The sequence below is a fragment of the Argentina silus genome, assembly GCF_951799395.1.
Source record: "Argentina silus genome assembly, chromosome: Y".
NCBI classification, from domain to species: Eukaryota; Metazoa; Chordata; class Actinopteri; order Argentiniformes; family Argentinidae; genus Argentina; species Argentina silus.
Window position 1 is genome coordinate 9,427,322 of NC_139654.1, and position 21,747 is coordinate 9,449,068.

The following is a 21,747-nucleotide window of genomic DNA, read 5'->3' on the forward strand; positions in this document are numbered from 1 at the left end:
GATGAATGCAACTTCTTCCATTGTCATTTCCAAGCAGCAATCATGTTCGAAGCATAGCTCAGTAGGTTATTTAACCCTTGTTTCTTAGGCCTACATGCTGTCTTGCCAACAGACAGATATGAAACACCAGGAAGACCATTGATCAAAGTGTTGTAGGTGACACACAGGTAATCCAGGTAAAGTCGTTATCATTGAGGACATTGAATGGAATAAAATGCATGACAGAATATTTTGCAAACAAAAAAAAGTTCATTTTCAAAACTTTCATTTTCACAGGTTTAATGCGTATGTGTCATTTTATACAAAATGAGAGACAATTGCAGGAGCTCTGTGCATGGTCTTACATTGCCCAAATCAGGTGCTTTGTACAGTAAAATGAACCTGCGCGTTGCATTATGGGACAAATAAAGTGCAAAGAAGATTTATACAGGAGGGAGGATAAATAACCTTGAAGAGACGGAAAGAACGCTTTAAAAAACTTTTATAACAAGTCGAATGTTAATGACAATCTCACACGTACCTGTGCCGGGCGAACGAATCCTTCCGAAACGAAAGGAATATGAAAGGAACGGGCTAAAGTGGAATAACAACCCCTCTTCGCTGTCTAGTCAAGCTGCTTTGTGTTGTCTGCACGCCCGGCTTCGGTGTGTTTACATTGGCCGTATTGGACTACACTAATCGAGGCCGAAACATTTAGAACAACAGGCGAGGTCGCATACTATTTATATCTGTTGAAGGTAAACTATATCGCCCAGTTAGAAGTTATCTAGATCCACATCACTATACGCAGACACTTACGCTAAAGCATTTTGACGCTAGCTAACGTCGTTAGCTTGCTACGTAGCTAACTGCGGAGCGGTTTTGCGTTCACATTTTTATCATAACGTCAGGCAATTGGGTAGCAAATACATGTACGTGTTAGCAGTATCTATCTAGCTTTGAACAGATGCACATATTTATTTATTCAGTATCAAGCGTTGTCTTGCCAGCCAGCTCAAAACGTGTAGTAGCCATGTAACGTAATGTAAACAAGTGAGGTTACGCTGAACCACGCCCCCTTTCCAATAAACTTCAACATCTCAATTTTGACGAAAGCAATTTTGAGTTGTTTGCTCTTGTGTTTGTGTTGCACCTGATTTGTTTTGTGATGGTTTCAAGTTGCATCGAACAAAGTTTTTCCTTTCCTGTATGGTGAAACCTCAAGAAACCTAGAAAGTTTATAGTGGAGTGTGAGAAAAGTCTTTGTCTTACTTAGTAAAAGAGGGGACATTGTCCAGTGTAGTTGAACAAATGCATAAGCCTGTGTACACACTGTAGCACATTCACTTAGCCTTATTGAGGCATGTTGTTGAGAACCACACAAAATAATTGCCAACAACAAAATAATATGGATCATGAAAGCAAGACTACCCTCTCCCTGCACCTCAATCTAGGACCTATGTTGTAAATCACAATTGGCTTTACTGGGTCAACATGACCCACAAGTGTGTTCCCTTCTTCTCTAGTAACAGGAGCTGAGCTCTCCGTAACAGGGCCTCTTGAGGAGAGGGTTTGTTTGATGGAAAATCTCATGCCTCAGAGCAGTCATATGTCTAGCAGCAGCAGCAGACAGCTGTGCTGCATCCTGTACTGCTGCCCTGGACTCCACATGGACTTGGCGCTCAGCACCATCTATCTGCTTTGATTGTTGTTACATAACTTGGCATTTCATACTCTTGCTTTTTACTGCTGCTCTCCCCCTTCACCTCTCTATCTCTCTCCTCTCTCCCTCTCCACCTCCCCCCTCGCTCTCCCTGTTGATCACAACAGAGGAGATGAACAAAAGTACAGGGGGATCTTCAGACATACACACTGTTGTCTGTTAGTTAGCGCGTCATTGATTAACCTAGCTGTCTGGGAGGCTAGATTAATAAGAGCTGTTTCTCAGCTAATCAGTGTACAGAATAGGCCTATTCAGCATTTTATTTCAGTAATATGACGGTGTTGTTATATTCTGATGTGTTTATTTGTTTGATCTTAATCATCGGAGAGCATGGTACTATATGGCTCAGTTGATAGAGCATAGCACTAACAACGTTTAGGTAGTGGGTTCTATTCCTGCTGGGACCATATCTACTCACTGCCATGTAAGTTGTTTTCGATAAAAGTGTCAGCGAAATGGCATATATTATTATAAGGGCCTGAGGGTTTTCCTAGTCAGGTCATATGTTCAGGAAAAACTCCAGAATAACATGTCTCATTCTTCCGACAGGAAAACACCCGGCAGAAGCAGAACTGTAGAGACTCCATGATGGGGGTCAAAACCTTCACCCACAATTCCACCACACACAGTCAGGAGATGCTGGACAAACTGAACGCTCTGCGCAGTGAGGGCCACCTTTGCGATGTCACCATCCGTGTCCAGGACAAGCTGTTTCTGGCCCACAAGGTGCATTCCTCAAACTCACTCAACATGGCCAACACTATTATGATTGTTATTATCTGTGTACACAGCAATATCTAATTCTCATCTAATTCATTACAGGTGGTTCTAGCCTGCTGTAGCGACTTCTTCCGCACTAAACTGGTGGGACAGCCGGAGGAGGAGGACAAGTTTGTGTTGGACCTGCACCACGTCACCGTGAGCGGCTTCACCCCTCTCCTGGAGTACGCCTACACCTCCACCCTCTCCATCAGCACGGAGAACATCATCGACGTCCTAGCAGCCGCCAGCTACATGCAGATGTTCGCCGTGGCCAGCACCTGCTCCGAGTTCATGAAGTCCAGCATCCTGTGGAGTTCTGGAGGGAACATGTCACAAGAGAAACCACTTGAGTCCTCCCTGGCCAGATCCGAGAGTGCCGCCGGCTCCACCTGCGCCCTGACGCCGCTGGACAGCAGTCTGTCGCCAGTGTCGTACGACTGTAGCGTAATGGAGAGGAACAGCATGATTATCCCCATGTGCCGCGAGTCGCGCCGCAAGCGCAAGAGCTTCATTATGATGTCGCCAGAGCAGAGCCCCTTAAAATGCCCCATGCAGATGCCTATCGCCTCCTCCCCCCAGATCCCCAACCCCTCGCCCTCCTCCTTCACGGAAAGCGCCCCCCAGCCCGTGGACTCCTCCCTGGCCTTCCCCTGGACCTTCCCCTTCGGGATTGACCGCAGGTTCCACCCCGAGAAGCCCAAGCTGCCAGAAAGCGCTCGCTGTCTGGACCAGGTGAGACACCCCCCGCCCCCAAACCTTATATAAATAAATTATATGTCTATTTTTTACCACCCAGTTTTTCAGTTCATTGTTGTTGTTTTTTGTGCCAGATAGGGCTGCCCGACGTGAGCCGCAGGCTGAGTGACTTCCTGTCCTGCAAAAGTTCCAAGGCGGCGCCGTCGTCGTTGGCGACAGAGGAGGACGTGCGTGTGAAGGTGGAGCGGCTAAGCGACGAGGAAGTGCAGGAGACTTCCTCTCAGCCAATCAGCGTGTCCCAGAGTTCCCTAAGTGACCAGCAGACAGTACCAGGAAGTGAACAGGTCCAGGAAGACCTCCTTATCAGCCCACAGTCCTCCTCCATAGGTGGGGCTCTTTAACTTACTAACTAACGCCCTAGCTTTGGATTTGTAACTCTGTCCTAGTGGATTTGTGGATTTCTTGATTAATAGCATCTAACCAGTTGTTTTTTTTCGTTTAAAGCTAATTTAAAGGGGAAACAGTATGATGGAAAATGAAGTGTCTGTGTTGTTCCCTAGTTGCACCTAATTTTCCCTTGCTGCTCAATGTGTAAATGTTGTGACGGCCGCCGGGGTGTGCGGGCGCGTCACGGACCCAAACACAGTGTAAGCAGAGAGATCCACACCAGAATTACAGTCAAAAATATTTATTCGATTGGCGGGGAGAGGGAAATGATAGAGAGAGGGTGGGGTTGAGAAGGCGTCGTGTCGTGCACGGGCCCCGCAGGAGATCCGTCGTCGGGAAGATAGCAGGGGGTTTCGGTACACGGTGGGTGGTCCTCTTACGTTCCAGGTCGGGGCGGCAGCGGGGTAGTCAGACAGGCGAAGGTTGGCAACGTAGCGGGCTCTCGGACGGTTTCGGGGTCGGGCTTCAAAGGGGGCTCTCCTAGGGTCAGGGATCGTACACAGGTCGACGGTGACTTGGCTTACTCTCGCTCTCATCCCCTACTCCGTGGTTCGCCTTAGCAACTCCTTCCCACTGGGTGCTCCGTGGGCTCCTTTTGTACCGTCTCTGCTGCTCCTGCTGATGCCCTTCACCTGTGCCTTGATGGGCAGGAACTCCATGTATGGGCATACGGTGATTCTCTCCACGGGTTGCAGCTGTGGCCCCTTGGGGCGCAGGAACTCCATACATGGTCCTGCCAAAGACAACACGGGGCAAGAGAGGGACAGCAGAAACAGCAGAGACAAAGCGAGGCGAGATATACACTCCACTTACCACCGTCCCACACTCGCGCATGGGCTTAGGCACGGGGCGGGCGCCACAATGTATGTTTTAAACTGTAGTGCATGTGTTTGATGCTCTCAATGTGTCTGCAACTTGTGCTGCTCTTTTGGCCAGGTCTCTCTTGTAAAATAGATTGTTCATTAAAATGAGACTAACCTGGTAAAATAAAGGTTAAATAAAACCGCTGTCTGACTTGACAGTCTCATTGAAACCTACAACTCACTAGTATGTCGTGTGTGTAACTGTAAACTATACAGACTTGATTCAGAGCCATTTTCTCTGGAAACTATGAGAGAGGGAGACTTGTAACTGTCTAACTGAAATCTATTATATCCTTGTCTTTGGTGTAGGATCGATAGACGAGGGGGTCTCCGAAGGGCTGCCCTCGATGCAGACTACATCTAACACTGGAGGTCATACAGAGGATGATGAAAGGTAACTGGTTGATGAGCAGGAGTCATGAACCTTTGTTTCAAGTTTCAGCTCCAAACGGCTTTGATAACCTTGAGAAATATTGTTCAACTTCATCCTGAAAGGATGGTATGAACCAATAACCATATGGAATTATACAATGAATGCTGTCTTCAGCTATTTGACATTGCAGGCAGGAGCTACTAATACCAACACATATTTGACAATGGCATTTAATCTCTCTCTCTCTTTCTCTTTCCAGGTTAGACAGCCTCCAGTACCCATACCACTTATATATCAGCCCCTCAGCCCGCTCCGGCACCAACGGTCCAGACAGGCCGTTCCAGTGCCCCACGTGTGGTGTCCGCTTCACACGCATTCAGAACCTCAAGCAACACATGCTCATTCACTCTGGTAGGTAGCGCACACACACACACACACACACACACACAACCAATACACTTTGACTTGACACATATAAAGACATACATACAGGGCTGCAACCACTAGCCATCATCTGTAGACATAATACTAGGTTATGTTAGGTATGCTATAGCTTGTGGTTGTGTATTTACATTCCCCCTCTACTGTACTTAATGTACTACCATGACATTCCCTTATCCACCTGTTGATACGCACGCGAACACACACACAAAATATATATATATCAGAATATAGTACGAACTGTATAGTATTTCTTACTCTGCAAAGACTGTCCGACTCCAGCTCTTACGGGTCATAAACTCTTCCTTACCATGACGACTACCCCTCCATTCAGATTATTCCATTGTATTTGACTGCACACGGTAAAATGTAATAGAATCCTTATCTTCTTAAATGAATACACTCTGTCTCTACGCAATATTCTTAGTTGGAAATTCCCGTGACCATATGTCCTTGAAAGAGCCATAAGTTAGAGGTATTTTTATATTTCTGAGCTTGTGGAAACAACGTCTTATAAGCCAACTTCATCTCAATTTTGCTTAGCGCTATTCTGCCCCTGGTCCTACAAGCCTGGTCTGCGGTCTGTATGTGCTTTCGCCAACACTCGTTACATGTGTCGTTATCATGCCATGTTGTTTGGAATTACCATGATAGATATCACAAGAGCTAGCTAAAGCACATGCAGACTTGGGGGCAGGCTAGGTCTGGTCTGCCATGACCCATGATGATAGTGTTTTAACAAACCTCTGTCACAGTCCCCATCAGTGGAGGCTGGTAGAGGCAGAAATCGGAGGATGAGCTCATTGTAATGCATGGAATGGAATGAGGAATGGTATCAAACACATGTGCTTGATAACATTACTTATTCCATTCCATGCATTAAAATGAGCCTGTCCTTCAATTCTGCCTCCACCAGCGTCCCCTTGTCCCTATCGTGTGCATTTAGACTATAATGGAGACAGTTAACTGTAGGACTGGCAATGCTGATTTTAACATGTCTCTGCACTTCCTGCATTCCTGCTACTCTGTGGCACTGTCACTTTTGCATTTCACTGTATACTTGTATGCACGTGACAAATAAAGAATCTTGACACATGTCAAGTTCAAGTTCCAAAATTGATTGAAATAATGTGGAATTAATAATTGTCATTTTCGATGGTTAAGTCCGTTGTAGTGATTGATTGTAAGGTTGTACACAACTCACCTCTCTCTTTTTTTCTTTTTGCCAGGCATTAAGCCCTTCCAGTGTGACCGTTGTGGGAAAAAGTTCACAAGGGCCTACTCCTTAAAGATGCACCGGCTCAAGCATGAAGGTAAACGCTGTTTCCGGTGCCAGATATGTAGCGCCACATTCACCTCCTTCGGTGAATATAAGCACCGCATGACGGTCTCCCGCCACATAGTCCGCAAGCCCCGGATTTACGAATGCAAAACGTGCGGCGCCATGTTCACCAACTCTGGCAATTTAATTGTTCACCTGAGGAGTCTGAACCATGAGGCATCTGAACTAGCAAACTACTTCCAGAGCAGGTGAGGAAGTCCGGGTGGGATTGTCCACCCTCACCCCACTTGTTTACTCCGATTAACGCCACACAGGAAGTAAGAACAATGACACTTCTCCCATCATGGCCATGATAAGGGAAAAATGCTGTGAGATTTTTCAGAATTGGGACGTCACATATTCTTCTAACTGAAGGCTGCACACTGGGCACATCATCATTGTTATATTTGTATGATTATGTGTCATTCAAGCCGTCTTTGGGCACGTTGTCTAGCAACAGATAATGAGAATGCACAATGTTTATAGTTAAAGCAGCAAAGATTATGACTTTGACACGTTTTGCATTGTTGCTAGCCTTTAAGAAACATTACTTACTCAACTGTTAAAGGGGCAGTCTGGGATTGGTACATCGATTTAGTTTACTCTTAAATTAATTATATATAGGCATTGGCTCTTGAAGAATATAACTTATAAATGCCTCATGAGCTTAGTTCAATTGTCTTACCCCATCAGAACCTAAAATATAAGCTTAATGAACACTAGCCTATAGCTTCAAAGCATGGTTAAAACTGTCATTTTGATCTCAGTCCCTGCATCCATAGCTCCGTCTATGAATTTTGAAGAGTGGTTATATTTCTCCAGCAGAAAAAGTAGAAAAATATGCACATCCAATTCATCAGGTGCAAGACAGAAGAACGTATCAAAGAAAAAATAAATGTCTGCAACTCTGGTCTGCTCCCATGGTGATTTAATTCAGACGCACACAGACAGACAACCTGTTTCAAAACCGACCTCAAGACTTATCTCAAAACTGGTCCACAACACTCTTAAAATATGTTAACTGTATTATATTTTAGAAAAGTGCTGATTTCCAACCATTTTTCATATCTGCAAATAACTTGCACCACATTGACTGTGTGTATTTTGTGCGATCGTGTCAGAGACACTTCAGCATATGCATCATTATGTGATCATCAATTATCAAGCAACCCATTGATCTGTTTTATTTGCAGATCATATTTTGGGTGGTTGCAATCTACCCTTCTCTTTTGCAAGAGAAATGTAGCTCTGTTATTAATACGTCAGTTCACTTGTGTCTCCATTGTGCTGTAGTGATTGGAGAGCTAACCCATCTGTTCTCTCTCTCTCTCTCCCCATTGTGTCTCTCTGCTGCAGTGATTTCCTCGTGCCCGACTACCTGAGTCATGTCCAGGAGGAGGAGGTTCTGGGCCAGTATGAGCTGGTGAAGGAGGGGCAGGAGCAGGGCTACCCAGGGCCAGATGGCTCCTCCTCTGTCCAGATGCCAGTCATCTCCCAGGTCTCCTCCTCCACCCACAACTATGAGAGCAGCTTCCCCCCAGACCCCTTCCAGCCCCGACAGCACCCGGATCACCTGGAGCCCCTGTCCCTTAAGGCTGGTGCTGCCAGATCTCTATGAGGAGGAGAATGGTCACATGAAGGAGCTGGCTTCCAATACAATTGAGTGACTACTTCCCGTTTCCCCATCATCCCCTTCATGCCAATCAAAGCCCCAGTCCTGCCTTTGACCAATGGCAGCAGCTGAAGAGGAGGAGCTGGCTTCTATTATGATAGTGATGATCTCCGACCTCCTATTTTCCCCTTCATCCCCCTTGTGCCAATCAAACCCCTGCCCTGCCACTTTGGAAAGTGCCTGAGACCCCCCTCCCTTCCCCTCCCATTTTCACCTTTAGCACCACTAGAATTAGAGGTCTCAACTCTTTGCCAATAGAGACAAATCAGTTTTTAAAACTTATTTAGTTTGTAATAGTGATCGTTTGTATGACAGACTGCGTAAAAATTCTGCAGTGCCATCACTTCAAACTGTTCATTCATGTTACTGAATATTATCTATTACAAGAGTGTGTGTGTACTATAGCTTGATCAGTGAACGCTCCGTTGGATATTGTAGTGATTTTCCGATTTCCTTATGAACTGTGGGGGGACATGCAGCGTTCGGCCTGTGGAGGGAGCTACAGGACCGTGGCCGGGGTTGTGTCGGCGAGGCTTCGTTGCACACCTGTTGCAAATAAAGTCTCGTTGGCGAGTGCTTAACAGGTGTGTGCTTCTGCCATTTCAGTAGCTGAGCTGGGAACGGCGAGACGGGAGAGAGAGAGAGTGACTTTTGACGAGGCTGGAAAGCCCCCGAACAGTTGTTACAAAAGACTTTATGAATAAACGGGAGCAATCCCTTATCGTTATGCTGCGTCTGCCTCTGTGTACTAACGGACCTTGCTACATTGCGAGTAATTTCGTGCTGGAGGTGGGTAACAGTACGAGCACCTTGTCTCCCGGTGTAAACTCTCGTAGGGTAGTTCCCCTGTCGTACAGGCGTTTCTGACGCTCCTGGGCTTGCAGCAAATGCTCGCGTGAGATAACCCCTAGGGCGTGGAGCTTTGTGCGCAAGTCCAGGACGTATTGGATCTCACTTTTACTGTCGCTAGACCCTTCCTCCCAATTTTCTTTAAGAAGGTCTAGGACACCCCGGGGCTTACGCCCGTAGAGTAATTCAAACGGGGAAAACCCGGTGGAAGCTTGGGGGACTTCCCGCACCGCAAACAACAGGGGATCTAGCCATTTATGCCAATTCCGACTATCCTCGTGTACAAACTTCCGGATCATTGACTTCAAGGTCCGATTGAACCGCTCACAAAGGCCATCAGTGGCCGGGTGGTAAACACTGGTTCGAATCGCCTTGATGTTCAACAAGCCATACAGTTCCTTGAGGGTGCGTGACATAAAATTAGTGCCCTGATCGGTGAGAATCTCTTTCGGGATTCCCACGCGGGAGATTACTTGAAACAATGCCTGCGCTACACTCCTGGCAGAGATATTGCGCAGCGGTATTGTCTCGGGGTATCGGGTGGCGTAATCTATCAAGACCAACACAAATCGATAACCCTGTGTACTCCGGTCAAATGGCCCGATAATATCCATCGCAATGCGGTCGAATGGGTTCTCGACCAATGGTAAGGGCCGCAAGGGGGCCCGTGGAATGGCCGGGGGATTTACCAACTGACATTCACGACAGGAAGCGCACCACCTACGCACCTCTGCCCGAATCCCCGGCCAATAAAATCGAGCCATTATACGGTTCAGTGTTTTATCATACCCTAAATGGCCCGCCATGGGGTTGAAATGAGCCGCCTGGAAGACCATTTCGCGGCGGCTGCGGGGAACCAACAACTGGGTTACTTCCTCCTGACTATGTGAGTCACGACTTACTCTATATAACCTGTCGCTGATAATCGCAAAATAGGGGTGGGCGCGCACTGTGTCTGGCCGTATCAAAGTACCATCAATTGCTATCACTTGGTCAAAGGCTGATCTTAGGGTCTCGTCACGAGACTGCTCGAGGGGGAAGTCGCCTAGCAGCGGATAGTTCGGCGGGGAAATCTCGGGGTGAGGCGCCCCCGCCGGCTCCGGCTCCCCGGCAGTGTCGCGAGGCGCCGCCTCAGCACAGAGCACATTACACACCTCACACCTCCCTAGCTGTCGTGCACGCATCCCGGTAGCCCTCTTTACCGCTTGAGGAAACCCCTCCCAATCTACACCTAGAATCAGGGGATGCGTGAGGCGTGGGCTAACCGCCGCCTGTACACTATGTTTTTTTCCCTCAAAATGAATTTCGATAGCGACCACCGGATATTCGTGAACGTCCCCATGCACACACCTCACCCGCACCCTCGACGCCTTCAACAATGCCCCCGGCCGAACCAGGCGCTCCTGGATCATGGACTGCATGCAGCCCGAATCCAAGAACTCCTGGTGCGTATCATGCTGTATTCTTACCGGAACACGATACGCCGCTCCTGGTCCGGGGGGAGGGCCCGGTATGTCGCCGATGCGGATGACCTGTCCCACCTCCATCGCCTGGCACTCGGCCTGCACATGGCCCGGCCATCCGCACCGCCAACACACCCCCCCTGTCGCTCGGGGTGCTACCTGTGGGGCCGGGGTTGGCTCTGGATGGGTGCGCCCCTGCCATCTCGTCCTTGGGGCGGGCGCCGGCCTTTCCCCTTCCGGTCCCTCGGCTGGTCGTTGCGGCCCCCGCGGTGGGAGGGAGAGATGGTCCTCCGCCAATCCCACGGCGGTCTTGAGGTCCTGGGGGCGGTGGTACTGGACCCAGGCGGCGGTTTGGGCCGGGAGCCCCGCGAGGAACTGTTCCAGGACTACCCGGTACCCGACCTCCTCCGCCGAGTTGTTCTCTGGGTCCAGCCACCGCCACGCGCTGTCCTGCAGCCGCTGGGCGTAGGCGAAGGGCCGGCTCCCCTCCTCCATTGTCAGGGCCCGAAACCGGCGCCGGTGCTCCTCCGGTGTGAGGCCCAGGCGGTCCCGAATTGCCCGGGCCAGGGACGTGTAATCCCGTTGGGCGGCCGCTGGCAAACTGTGGGCCGCGAGCTGCGCCTCCCCTGACAGGAGGGGCAGCAGATGGTAGGCCCACTCTCCGTCCGGCCACCCCGAGATCCTTGCCGTCCCCTCGAACACCGCGAGGAACGCCTCCGGGTCGTCCAGGTCCCCCATCTTCTGTAGCTGGACCTTGGGGGGACCTTGTGCCGACCCGGTCCCCGGCGCCGGCCTGCTGACCCTGGTGAGGTCCTGAAGGAGGGCACGGTCCTCAGCCCTCGCCGCTGTCAGCTCTCCCAGCACAGCCTGCTGGGTCTGTTGCAAGATGGTCTGTTGCTCGAGGATCAACGATATCCTCGAGACTGCTGCTGCTTGCGTCTCCATTCCGTGCACTACGTGGGGCGCCAATGTAGCAAGGTCCGTTAGTACACAGAGGCAGACGCAGTATAACGATAAGGGATTGCTCCCGTTTATTCATAAAGTCTTTTGTAACAACTGTTCGGGGGCTTTCCAGCCTCGTCAAAAGTCACTCTCTCTCTCTCCCGTCTCGCCGTTCCCAGCTCAGCTACTGAAATGGCAGAAGCACACACCTGTTAAGCACTCGCCAACGAGACTTTATTTGCAACAGGTGTGCAACGAAGCCTCGCCGACACAACCCCGGCCACGGTCCTGTAGCTCCCTCCACAGGCCGAACGCTGCATGTCCCCCCACAGAACACAATACATTGAGACACCATTTTTAATTTTACATTTTTCTTTAAAACTTGAAATTGTTCTTTTTGTCCCTGTACTTTAACTATATGGGCAATATGAATGACCTGTACTACTCTGATTTGATTGTATGTTGTTCACATTAGAGATATCTACTACTATCTAAGATATCTACTGGTTGTTTGTATAATAAATAACAGGGTTAAAAAGGCATAGGATAGTGTAGCATTTGATGTCATATATGAAGTCAGATGTTTGATAATCAGGAGAGACACACTGCAGACTTTGGTTATGCTGCCAATGATCACATTAATTGGTAGAATACCATTTAAAGTATACAGTTGGTCATAGGTGAAAGTGTCCTGCATTGGGAGGTGTATTCCCTCCTAAACAACATACACAAGTTATCTGTGGACATGACTATAGAAAGACAATTTTATTTGTCTTTGTGTGTGAAACTTGTTGGACTACGCTGAACTAATCAAGTAGCAGCACATTCGAATGTGTCCATGGGTGACTTTCAGTGGAGGTAGAAATCGGAGGACGGGCTCATTGTAAAGCATGGAATGGAATGAGGAATGGTATCAAACACGTGTGACTTGTCATCGCAAAAGAGAGTCAAATCGGTTGCTAATTAACGGTAAATACAAGAAAATTACTCTAGATATTTACCTGCCAAACTTAGTTAACCATTGGGTGAAACGGACGACATATTCACCATTGATTTACTTACCAGTCTGACTAATTTTTGCTAGCAATGTTACGTTGCTGTCTGTGTAAAAAAAAAAAAGAAAAAAAAAAGTGTGTCTCTACTTATGTTTACATTTTGCAGTTTATGACATATGGCATTTTCTACTAGCTTGGACTCCTTATCATGCCATCATAGAAGTCACATTTGCATTGCGCCAAGCGTGTAGGATAAGATTGGGATACTCATGGTAAACCATGGGCTGAATTCTACTGATATTTATTACTTTTGTTATTTTTATTTAGAAAAAAAAAATCCTTATTAACTCACTTAATCTTGATAGTCTCACTGAAAAGAAATTCTTAAATTGCATGCTCCCAGGGACCAGATGTTTCCCTGTCACTCCGGGGTCAGGGTAGCTACCATAGTTTGCTATTGACATTAGCATAAGTATTGAGATAATAATGCTCGGTCTCTGATACTGTTGAGCACAGGAAATGTTATTTTCACTCCTGAAAACACTGTATGATATTGTGGATTGGAAAGTTTACTTATGTACAGTAGACTTTAGTTCTCACGTTTTTATGCTTCGGTTCAGTCAGCCGTGTTAGCGGGTGTTTGTTTTTGTCTGTGAGTATTCATATTACTTTTTTATAAAGAAATGGTGCTGTTTGATTAAACTTAAAATAGTGCCCTAATATTTTTGTGAACCTCTTGTGTGCAATAAACAGAAGAGGTTTTGGGTTCCAAGTTGATATGTTTCTGTCTGAGTAACTAAAGAGAGGAATGTCCTGTTTTGTACACTCACCTAACACTTTATTAGGAACACTATACTAATATACTATACTTACACCTGTAAACCTTCTCATGGTGGAGGTGGTGTAATGGTGTGGGGAATGTTTTCTTGGCACACTTTGGCCCTGTTAATACCAATCAATCATCGCTTGAATGCCACAGCCTATTTGAGTATTGTTGCTGACCATGTGCATCCCTTCATGGCCACAATTTACCCATCTTCTAATGGCTACTTCCACCATGTCACAAAGCAAAAGTCGTCTCAAACTGGTTTCATGAACATGACAATGAGTTCAGTGTTCTTCAGTGGCCTTCCCAGTCACCGGATCTAAATCCAATAGAACACCTTTGGGATGTGGTAGAACAGGAGATTCACAGCTTGAAAGTGCACCTGGATAATCTGCAGGAATTGCGTGATGCAATCATGTCATCATGGACCAGAATCTCAAAGGAATGTTTCAAACATCTTGTGGAATCAATGCCACGAAGAATTGAGGCTGTTCTGAGACCAAAGGGAGGCCCTACCCAGTATTAGTATAGTGTTCCTAATAAAGTGCTCAGTGAGTGTATATGAACACATATACTATACTATATTGTATATTCTTTTCTGTAGCTTCATTAAGCTCAGTCTGGTTTGAATGAATGAGAAAGATGTTGTATTTTGTGATTTTAATATTGAATCTGTAGTTACACATTCAAAGGTTTTAAAACATCCCACTAATACAGTTCGGACATTGATGAGCAGATATATTTGTTCTGTCATAAGCAAGAGTTAGGTTCGACAGTGTTTAACTAGACTTTTTCAAGGCCATTTCCGAGATAGACAAATCAAAACTGATGAAACCACTTTGTACCATACAGATATTGGATGTTCTTGTCTGATGTGTTCTGAGTTTGCAAATCTATGTAAGGGTTTTTGTAAACTACAAACTGTAAATAAATACAAATGTTAAGAATAATTTGCATTGAGTTCTCTACCTATCTGAGTCAATTATTTTAGACATCAAACTTGATCAGTTCTATTGGCGTCACTGACCACTTATGAACAGGGGTCAGTTTCTCGAAAGCTTCATACCTTAAGTAGTACTTAATTTCTCCTGACAACCCAGCTGCAAAGCCATGAGATTTGTAAAATTGTAAAATTCATGTTTGCAGGTCAATCTTCTGTTCATGAAAGAACGAAATTCGTTAAATTAAGAACCTGTCCCAGAGCTTGTCTCATAGCCTGTCCCTGACAATAATTAATCTAAATATAAGTCAGTTCAGTCAGGACACTTGGTTGGTTTAATCATATTTAATGAAAATGGGAATACATTTAAGTTTGCCGTAATTGGACGGCTCTGCTCTGTATAGCTCCCTGCCTGAAGTTTAACAACATAAAATACAAAATGCCCAATGACAGGGAGCCCATGACTTATCAAACCCCCAACAAAACAGACTCCAATGCAATTATGTAACTTGTGTATTTCAGGAAAAAAAACCTCCTGGTTTCCCCCTGCACCTTCTTCAGTGCAGGGACGAATGTATTTTGCATCCTGGATCAGACGGGGGTCATTCTAGCATTATGTGCAACTAAAACTGTGTGTCCGTGGTGATTGCTCGGTTCCTGCTTCGCCCCAGGTGACCCTCGCTGTGTCCCCCCGCACCTTCTTCAGTGCAGGGATGAATGACTTGCATCCTGGATCAGACAGGGGTCATTCTAGAATTAGGTGACCTCAACTATTCACTATTACCCATGTATCACAGCGACCTCTCCATTGCCCTTCTCATCTGTATTTTCGGGCAGGGTTTTCGAAATGCAACAGCCCTTTAGAAATTCTTTACTCTAAGCTTGTCAGCACCCATACAAGGCCAGATGTTTTCCTACGTCATCTAGGTACATGGGAATATTCTACCTTGTGAACTATGTGTTTACATTGAATCCATCACTGCTTTCCTGCACATTTCAGGATTGACCAAGGGATGTCAAGAAACCACCTCATGGTTCTGCTCAGATCACAGAGCACGTCTGCTCCCCATCATGGATGATTATCAAGATCTGCCTGGTCATTCTACTTTTACTACGCAATAAGTACTGTTAGATAGTTGTTTAATTTCTTCCGCAGCAACAGCAACAGGTTTCAGGTTTTGCAATGAGATGAAATAAGGAGATCTGAAGTCAACGTCTTTTGATGGAGAGGGTACTTTATTCGATGTTTTTCGATGTTACAAAGAAATAATGATGTTCCAGGCTAGCAGGCTCTCTCTCTCTCTGAGATTCTCTTCTCCCAAACAATATATACCAGTCAGAGACACTCTCAGGAATGAGACCTAGAGGTGGTCCTGGTCCCCAGTAGGAAATTATTATTATTATTCAGTGGGTATAATAATAAAAAATAAGAAAATACAGAAATGAATAATACAAAATATAAAACAGCAAGCAATGTCATATAAAAATGAATCACTGATACTTCTAACAAATACCAGGGTTCTCAAACTTAAGGCATACCAAGCTCTTACCAAACATGCGTCATGTCAGTCTTGATGACTCAGTCTACTGCGCCGAATAATCGAGGCAGACATTTTGAGCACCACACATTTCATGAGCATAAAAATTAAATAAATCACCAACAGATCAAACAAAATGGGTGCCAACAGTTTCAGTAGGCCCTGTAGCAAAGGAGAGGCCCAAGAAAAGGGGTCCCACCCAAAGGTCGGTGGAATATGCAAGGCAGACACTACATATTTGATTTGTTTTATTTGCACTGCCAAGCCTTGAGAATGATCGGTAATATCGAAACAACAGATAGTATTAAGGACTGCACACAGTCCTCCTTGTTGAGCATAAAGCATATCTAAGCCCATACGATTTTGAAGTACCACTTTCCTCATCTTACTAGTCTCATCTCCCAACATTTCTAATGATAACGCAGTAGCATTAGCCAACTCATCCATCTCCTCTCCCAAAGTCCTGATATCAGTCAGGGCATAGTAAACACCAACAGGAGCTTTAACAGAGAGAAGAACATGTTGAATACCTCGAGAGTGGGACAGTTTGGATGACATATCAGTATTAAGTGAATGTCTAGCGTGTGTGTGTGAGTGTTGCACATAGTCAGAAGGTAGTCCTAGATGATGTACGGCTATGACTGATTCTCGAGAGGAGTGGACCACAATCCCAGGAAGAATGAAATCCAGTCCCAAACCAGTCACTAGGTAACATAGAGTAGGCCATTAGACCACAAACCCTGTAATGATGATGTTTTTGATGTTGAAGAATAATATCCAATGATGCGTGGAAGAAGGTAGATACTCAAATTGAAAGTTGAATAAAGACAATTTATTGGTCAAGTCGACTTGGGACACTGGACTACTGTCCAGGAGAATGGGCAGCAGGGAAGTGGCACCCACAAAGAGTTTGCAGTCAATTTTATAGTAAGAGATAAACAAGAAACCAGGACATATGGTTCACATCAGTTAGGGCACGGCGCCAATAAGTCTGGCCTGGTCACCCGAGAGCATGGGATTGGGTTACCCCTGTGGTAAAATAACATTCCAAGAGTCACTCAGGAAAATAAACATAATTTCAAACCCAATAAGTGTTGTTCAAGGTGTTGAAGCTGGGTAGGTGAGACCTAGTTGTGACTGTGTGATTACACTCACTCCAACCAACGGGCACACTACCATTTACAGATTTTAGACAGTAGCAACCCTTGAGTCTGCGTGCTAGAGTTATAGTATGGTTCTGACTAGGTGGAGTCCATTTCCATGTGAACACAGTGTGCAACTTTGTACGTTCAGGTCTGACAGTGTTCTGTGTAATAGTCTTTCACTAGAGTAGCATTAAAGGGTACAGGCATTTTGGGTATTCCCAGTGCATGAGAGCATCAACATACAAACATAACATTGAGATTGGTTCATCCTTCCTGCTACCTTGTGTGCATACTGTCAGGCAACGTTTTGTGGATCCACATGGACCTGTAACAATATCACACCAAGGAGCAAAATAGATCGAACCATGATGGTTAGATTAGAACACAAACTGTTGTTATGAAGTTATGAAGTTATACTTTGTATGCGTAAATATGCCTCAACAGTTTCCCATATAGTTTGTTTTTCGGTAATGTTGAAGTTCCAGGAGTGATGTCAGTTGGAATTGGTGCAACTCACAGCTCACCCTGATTTTGACAACTCCACCTGGAAGACAGACAAAAAGGAACAGCATGGATGTAATGTGACATAAAATTAATGATTCCCCATTAATACTGTCTTCACCTGGAGTAGGCCCCCATAGCCTATCGCTTATGGTTCTGTAGCCCCAAGGCCTAGTCCACCCCAGCATGATCAACAAGTTTACAGTGACTGGTGTGTATCCATTTTGATTTCCCCTCTACTTTAACTGCTGTGTTGGTTATCAACAAAACCTGATAGGGACTTCCCCCCCCCCCCCCCCCATCTAGCTTCTAACGTAACTTTTTGTGGTTTGTGTATCATAACCCATTGACCTGGCACAATAGTGTGTGTCCCCTCAGGAGGCTCTACCCACACATCCTGTACCTGCTGTTCAGCTGCCTTAGTGGCTTTGCTAAGAGCTAAACAATAATCTAGAAGGGCATCGCTCATCAGATGTACATCTGCTCGTCTCAGATCAATAGTACCAGGTAGTGACATTGGTCTGCCTGTGATATGTTCGAAGGGGCTCAGTCCTGTGGTATTATTGTGTGTTGCTCTAATACTGCACAGTACTGCAGGCAGGGCCTCTGGCCAGGGCACTCCTTCCTGATGCATTTTGGCTAGTCTCTCCTTGAGAGTTCCATTCATTCATTCCACCTGCCCAGATGATTGAGGGTGATAGGGGCAGTGGAGTGACCACTTTACTTCCAGCATCCTGCTGATTTCTTCGCAGACCCTTCCAGTGAAGTGAGAGCCTTGGTCAGAGTCTATTTGTTCTGGTAGAGCCCATCGTGGAATGATTTCTTTGACTCACTTTGGCTGTATGTGAAGCAGTTCCCTTTTTAGTAGTGAAGGCTTCCACCCATCGAGAGAATTTGTCAACTACTACCAGCACATCTTGGTACCCCCCATACTTCGGGAGTGTGATGTAGTCCACCTGGAGGTATGGGAAGGGTGCTGGGGTTGTGCATTGTTGCACCTTGACTTTTCCTTGTTTGTTGTTTTTCTGACAGGTAGGGCACTGAGATACGACTCTTTCTGCCTCTTTCCTGAAAGCTGGGTTCCACAACTGGTTGGTAGCGGTGAACCATTTTGTCTGTTCCGATGTGATAGGGTAACAGCTTCCGAGGGGCCACAGTCCTTTAACCATACCGCCACACTGCATCTGAGCCCAATTTGGCTCCAGATTCCATCCAGGACCATATTTCCCCCTTCTCTGCAGCCTCCTACATCTGTTGGATGTGTTCCAGTGTATCAATGGTGTACACTGCCCACTGGGCTATAGTTGGAGTTCTTTTGCTGCCACCTTTGCAGCTCGATCAGCTAGGTCGTTGCCTTTGCTCTCTCTCTCCATATCAGCTTTTGTGTGAGCTTTAGTCTTGATGATGGACACTTGCTCAGGTTTCTGTAAGGCCACCAGTAGATCGTTAACGATCTCTCCATTCTTGACTGGCGCTCCTAATGAGTTGAAAAATCCTCGATTCCTCCAGATTTTTCCAAAGTCATGAGTCATGCCGAAGGCATATCTTGAATCTGTGTAGATGTTTGCGGTTTTCCCTTGTTCTAGATTGCATGCTTCAGTGAGGGCCTGCAGTTCCGCTTGCTGTGCCGAGGTCCCAGGGGGCAGTGCACCAGAGGCTATCACGTCGCTGTCAGTGGTGACAGCCCATCCAGCCTTCCGCGCTCCGGTTTCCACCATGGAGGACCCATCGGTAAACAGTATCATGTCAGGGTTGTCTTAGAGTGGTTTAACCATTCCTTTATCCACCTGGTCCATGACCATGTCTTGACAGTTGTGCTCCAGGGTATCGTCTGTTTCAGGTGGAGACATCAGCGTGGCTGGGTTGGAGAGTGTTCCTCTCTCAATGGAGATGTTGAGCGCTTCCAAGACTGTAGACCACTTGCTCCATCACGGCGCAGTGACTTGAGAAGCTCTGTCCATGGTTAGCAGGACGTGGACCGCATGTGGGAACTTGACAATCAACTTTTGGTCGAGAGTGATGCTGGACACTAGTACCACAGCAAGGTATGTTGCTTGTAGGGCCTCGACAGCAGGCTCCATAGCTTAAGGCCACAGCATCCAATTTGGCTGAATAGTACCCCACTGGTCGTCGTTGATCTCCGTGTTCCTGTGCGAGAACGGCGGTCATGTATCCGTCTCTCTCAGACACATACAACATGAAAGGCTGTCCATTGTCTGGTATTCCAAGAGCTGAAGCAGTGCTCAGAGCTGCCTTTAACTTCTGGAAGGAATGTCTTTGTTCTTCGTTCAGTTTAATTGGATCCTTGGACTCTGGTTGATCTTTCAGTAGTTCGTTCAGAGGTTGAGATATTTCAGTGTATGCATCTACCCAGGCTCGGTTGTAGTTTCACAGCCCCAAGAAGGATCTGAGTTCTTTGACTTTCGTCGGTCCCGGAGTCTGTTGGATTGCTGCAGTACGGTTTTGAGAAATGTCTCGTTACTTGCTGCTGCATCAACTGAACTTTGTCTCTATTGGCTTTGTGACCCTTGTCCTGAAGATGATCCAAGAATATCTTGAGGTCCTTCTCATGCTCCTCCTCATCCTCTGGACTGTTTTGTAGACCCTGTGCGGTCCGAACCCACTGGTACTGAAGATTGTTTACCGAAAAGGCTAGCCACGGTTGGACATCCTTCGCGAGGGGGACGGACCAAAAACCATTCTTTATGTCGATAACACTAAAGTACTTGTGTTCAGGCTTGAGGTCTTGAAAGATGGTTGAAGGATCGGCCACCAGTGGAGTCAGTTTGTCAATGCACTCATTAGCCACCCTGTAGTCGATGGTCAGTCGCCAAGTTCCATTCGCTTTTCCCTCCAGGTCATCAACAATTTGTTGGACTGCTGCAACTGCTTCTTTGTTGATGGGGTACTGTTTAGTTCTTGCAGGTGGTCGTCCAGTGAATGTCACTGGTTCCATGTCGAGATTTCCAGTCATTTTTGTCGTCAGACCAGATTTTGTGTCTTACAAGGACTGTTGTCTGAACTTGTCGAATTACCCATGAGACCTTCTTGCCTGTGATGTTCAGAGAGGTGTTCATTTTGATCAGGATGTCAAGTTCTAGGATGGGTTGTTCCAGATGCTTCCCAATCCACAATTTTGCTGTGAGAGTTGTTGGTCCAATTCCTATCTCCACTGGCTTGGTTTCGTGGATCTCCAGTTCCCCCCCCTCCTACTCCATGTGCACTCTGTGTTCTTCCGGTGTAGGAGATGTCAATTCCTTTGAGGCAACTGGTTGGGATAATTGTTATTTCAGCTCCAGTGTCTACGAGGAAGTAAATTGTTCTTCCCCAGACATCCAAAAATATTGACAGCCCTGCACTTCTTTCAGATAATGCACCACTTCTCCCAGAAAATTGCTGCAATTCCAAATGCTTTAGTATTCACATGTTTATTTATTTTGTTTGCATTAGAACAATACAAAAAAGCAGAGAAAAAAAGCCAAATCTGATATCCTTCCACATAGAACTCCAAAAATGGACTGGACAAAATTATTGACACCCTCAACTTAATATTTGGTAGCACACCCTTTGGAAAAAATAACTGAAATCAATCGCTTCCTGTAACCATGAATGAGTTTCTTACACCTCTCTACTGGAATTTTGGACCACTCTTCTTTTGCCAACTGCAGTGATGTGAAGGGTGCCTTCTCCCAACTGCTGTTTTGAGATCTCTCCACAGGTTTTCTATGGGATTTAGATCTGACCACTTCAGAACTCTCCAGCGCTTTGTCCTAAACCATTTCTGGGTGCTTTCTGCAGTATTCTTTGGGTCATTGTCCTGCTGGAAGATCCATGACCTCTGACGGAGACCCAGCTTTCTGACACTGGGCCCTACATTGCGCTCCAAAATTCTTTGGTGGTCTTCAGATTTCATGATGCCATGTAAACAGTCAAGGCATCCGGTGCCAGAAGCAGCAAAGCAACCCCAAAACATCTGTGAACTTCCACCATGTTTGACCGTAGGAACCGTGTTCTTTTGTTTGAAGGCCTCATTTAGTTTTCTGTCAACTGAACAATGATGTGCTTTACCAAAAAGTTATATTTTGGTCTCATCTGTCCACAGGACGTTCTCCCAGAAGTATTTTGGCTTCCTCAGGTAAGTTTTAGCAAACTCCAGTCTGGCTTTTTTTATGTCTCTGTGTCAGCAGTGGGGTCCTCCTGGGTCTCCTACCATAGCGTCCCATTTCATTCAGATGGCGACGGATAGTGCGAGCTGACACTGTTGTACCCTG

At 46.2% G+C, this 21,747-nt stretch overlaps 1 protein-coding gene across 2 annotated transcripts; it reads left to right on the top strand.

Moving 5' to 3' along the window:
- The first annotated feature begins 425 nt into the window (after positions 1-425).
- Positions 426-8,720, top strand: LOC310823878 (zinc finger and BTB domain-containing protein 44-like). Of its 2 annotated transcripts, none has more exons than XM_083696765.1 (8): positions 426-737; positions 2,252-2,428; positions 2,525-3,196; positions 3,295-3,547; positions 4,780-4,864; positions 5,103-5,254; positions 6,514-6,814; positions 7,962-8,720. In XM_083696765.1, the coding sequence occupies exons 2-8, from the start codon at positions 2,288-2,290 to the stop codon at positions 8,221-8,223; spliced, it is 1,866 nt and encodes a 621-aa protein (XP_083552891.1). In that variant the 5' UTR covers positions 426-737; positions 2,252-2,287; the 3' UTR covers positions 8,224-8,720. The 2 variants fall into 2 exon arrangements, with proteins under 2 accessions (XP_083552891.1, XP_083552892.1); XM_083696766.1 differs by having other exon boundaries at positions 6,514-6,597; positions 7,962-8,095.
- The last annotated feature ends 13,027 nt before the right edge of the window (positions 8,721-21,747 follow it).

What these genes read in the sequence shown, in the direction of transcription:
- LOC310823878 (XM_083696765.1), top strand. Translation starts at nt 2,288, where the DNA reads ATGATGGGGGTCAAAACCTTCACCCACAATTCCACCACACACAGTCAG. An exon ending in CCCACAGTCCTCCTCCATAG is followed by an intron (nt 3,548 to 4,779) that starts GTGGGGCTCTTT and finishes TCTTTGGTGTAG; the next exon opens with GATCGATAGACGAGGGGGTC. An exon ending in GCAAACTACTTCCAGAGCAG is followed by an intron (nt 6,815 to 7,961) that starts GTGAGGAAGTCC and finishes TCTCTGCTGCAG; the next exon opens with TGATTTCCTCGTGCCCGACT.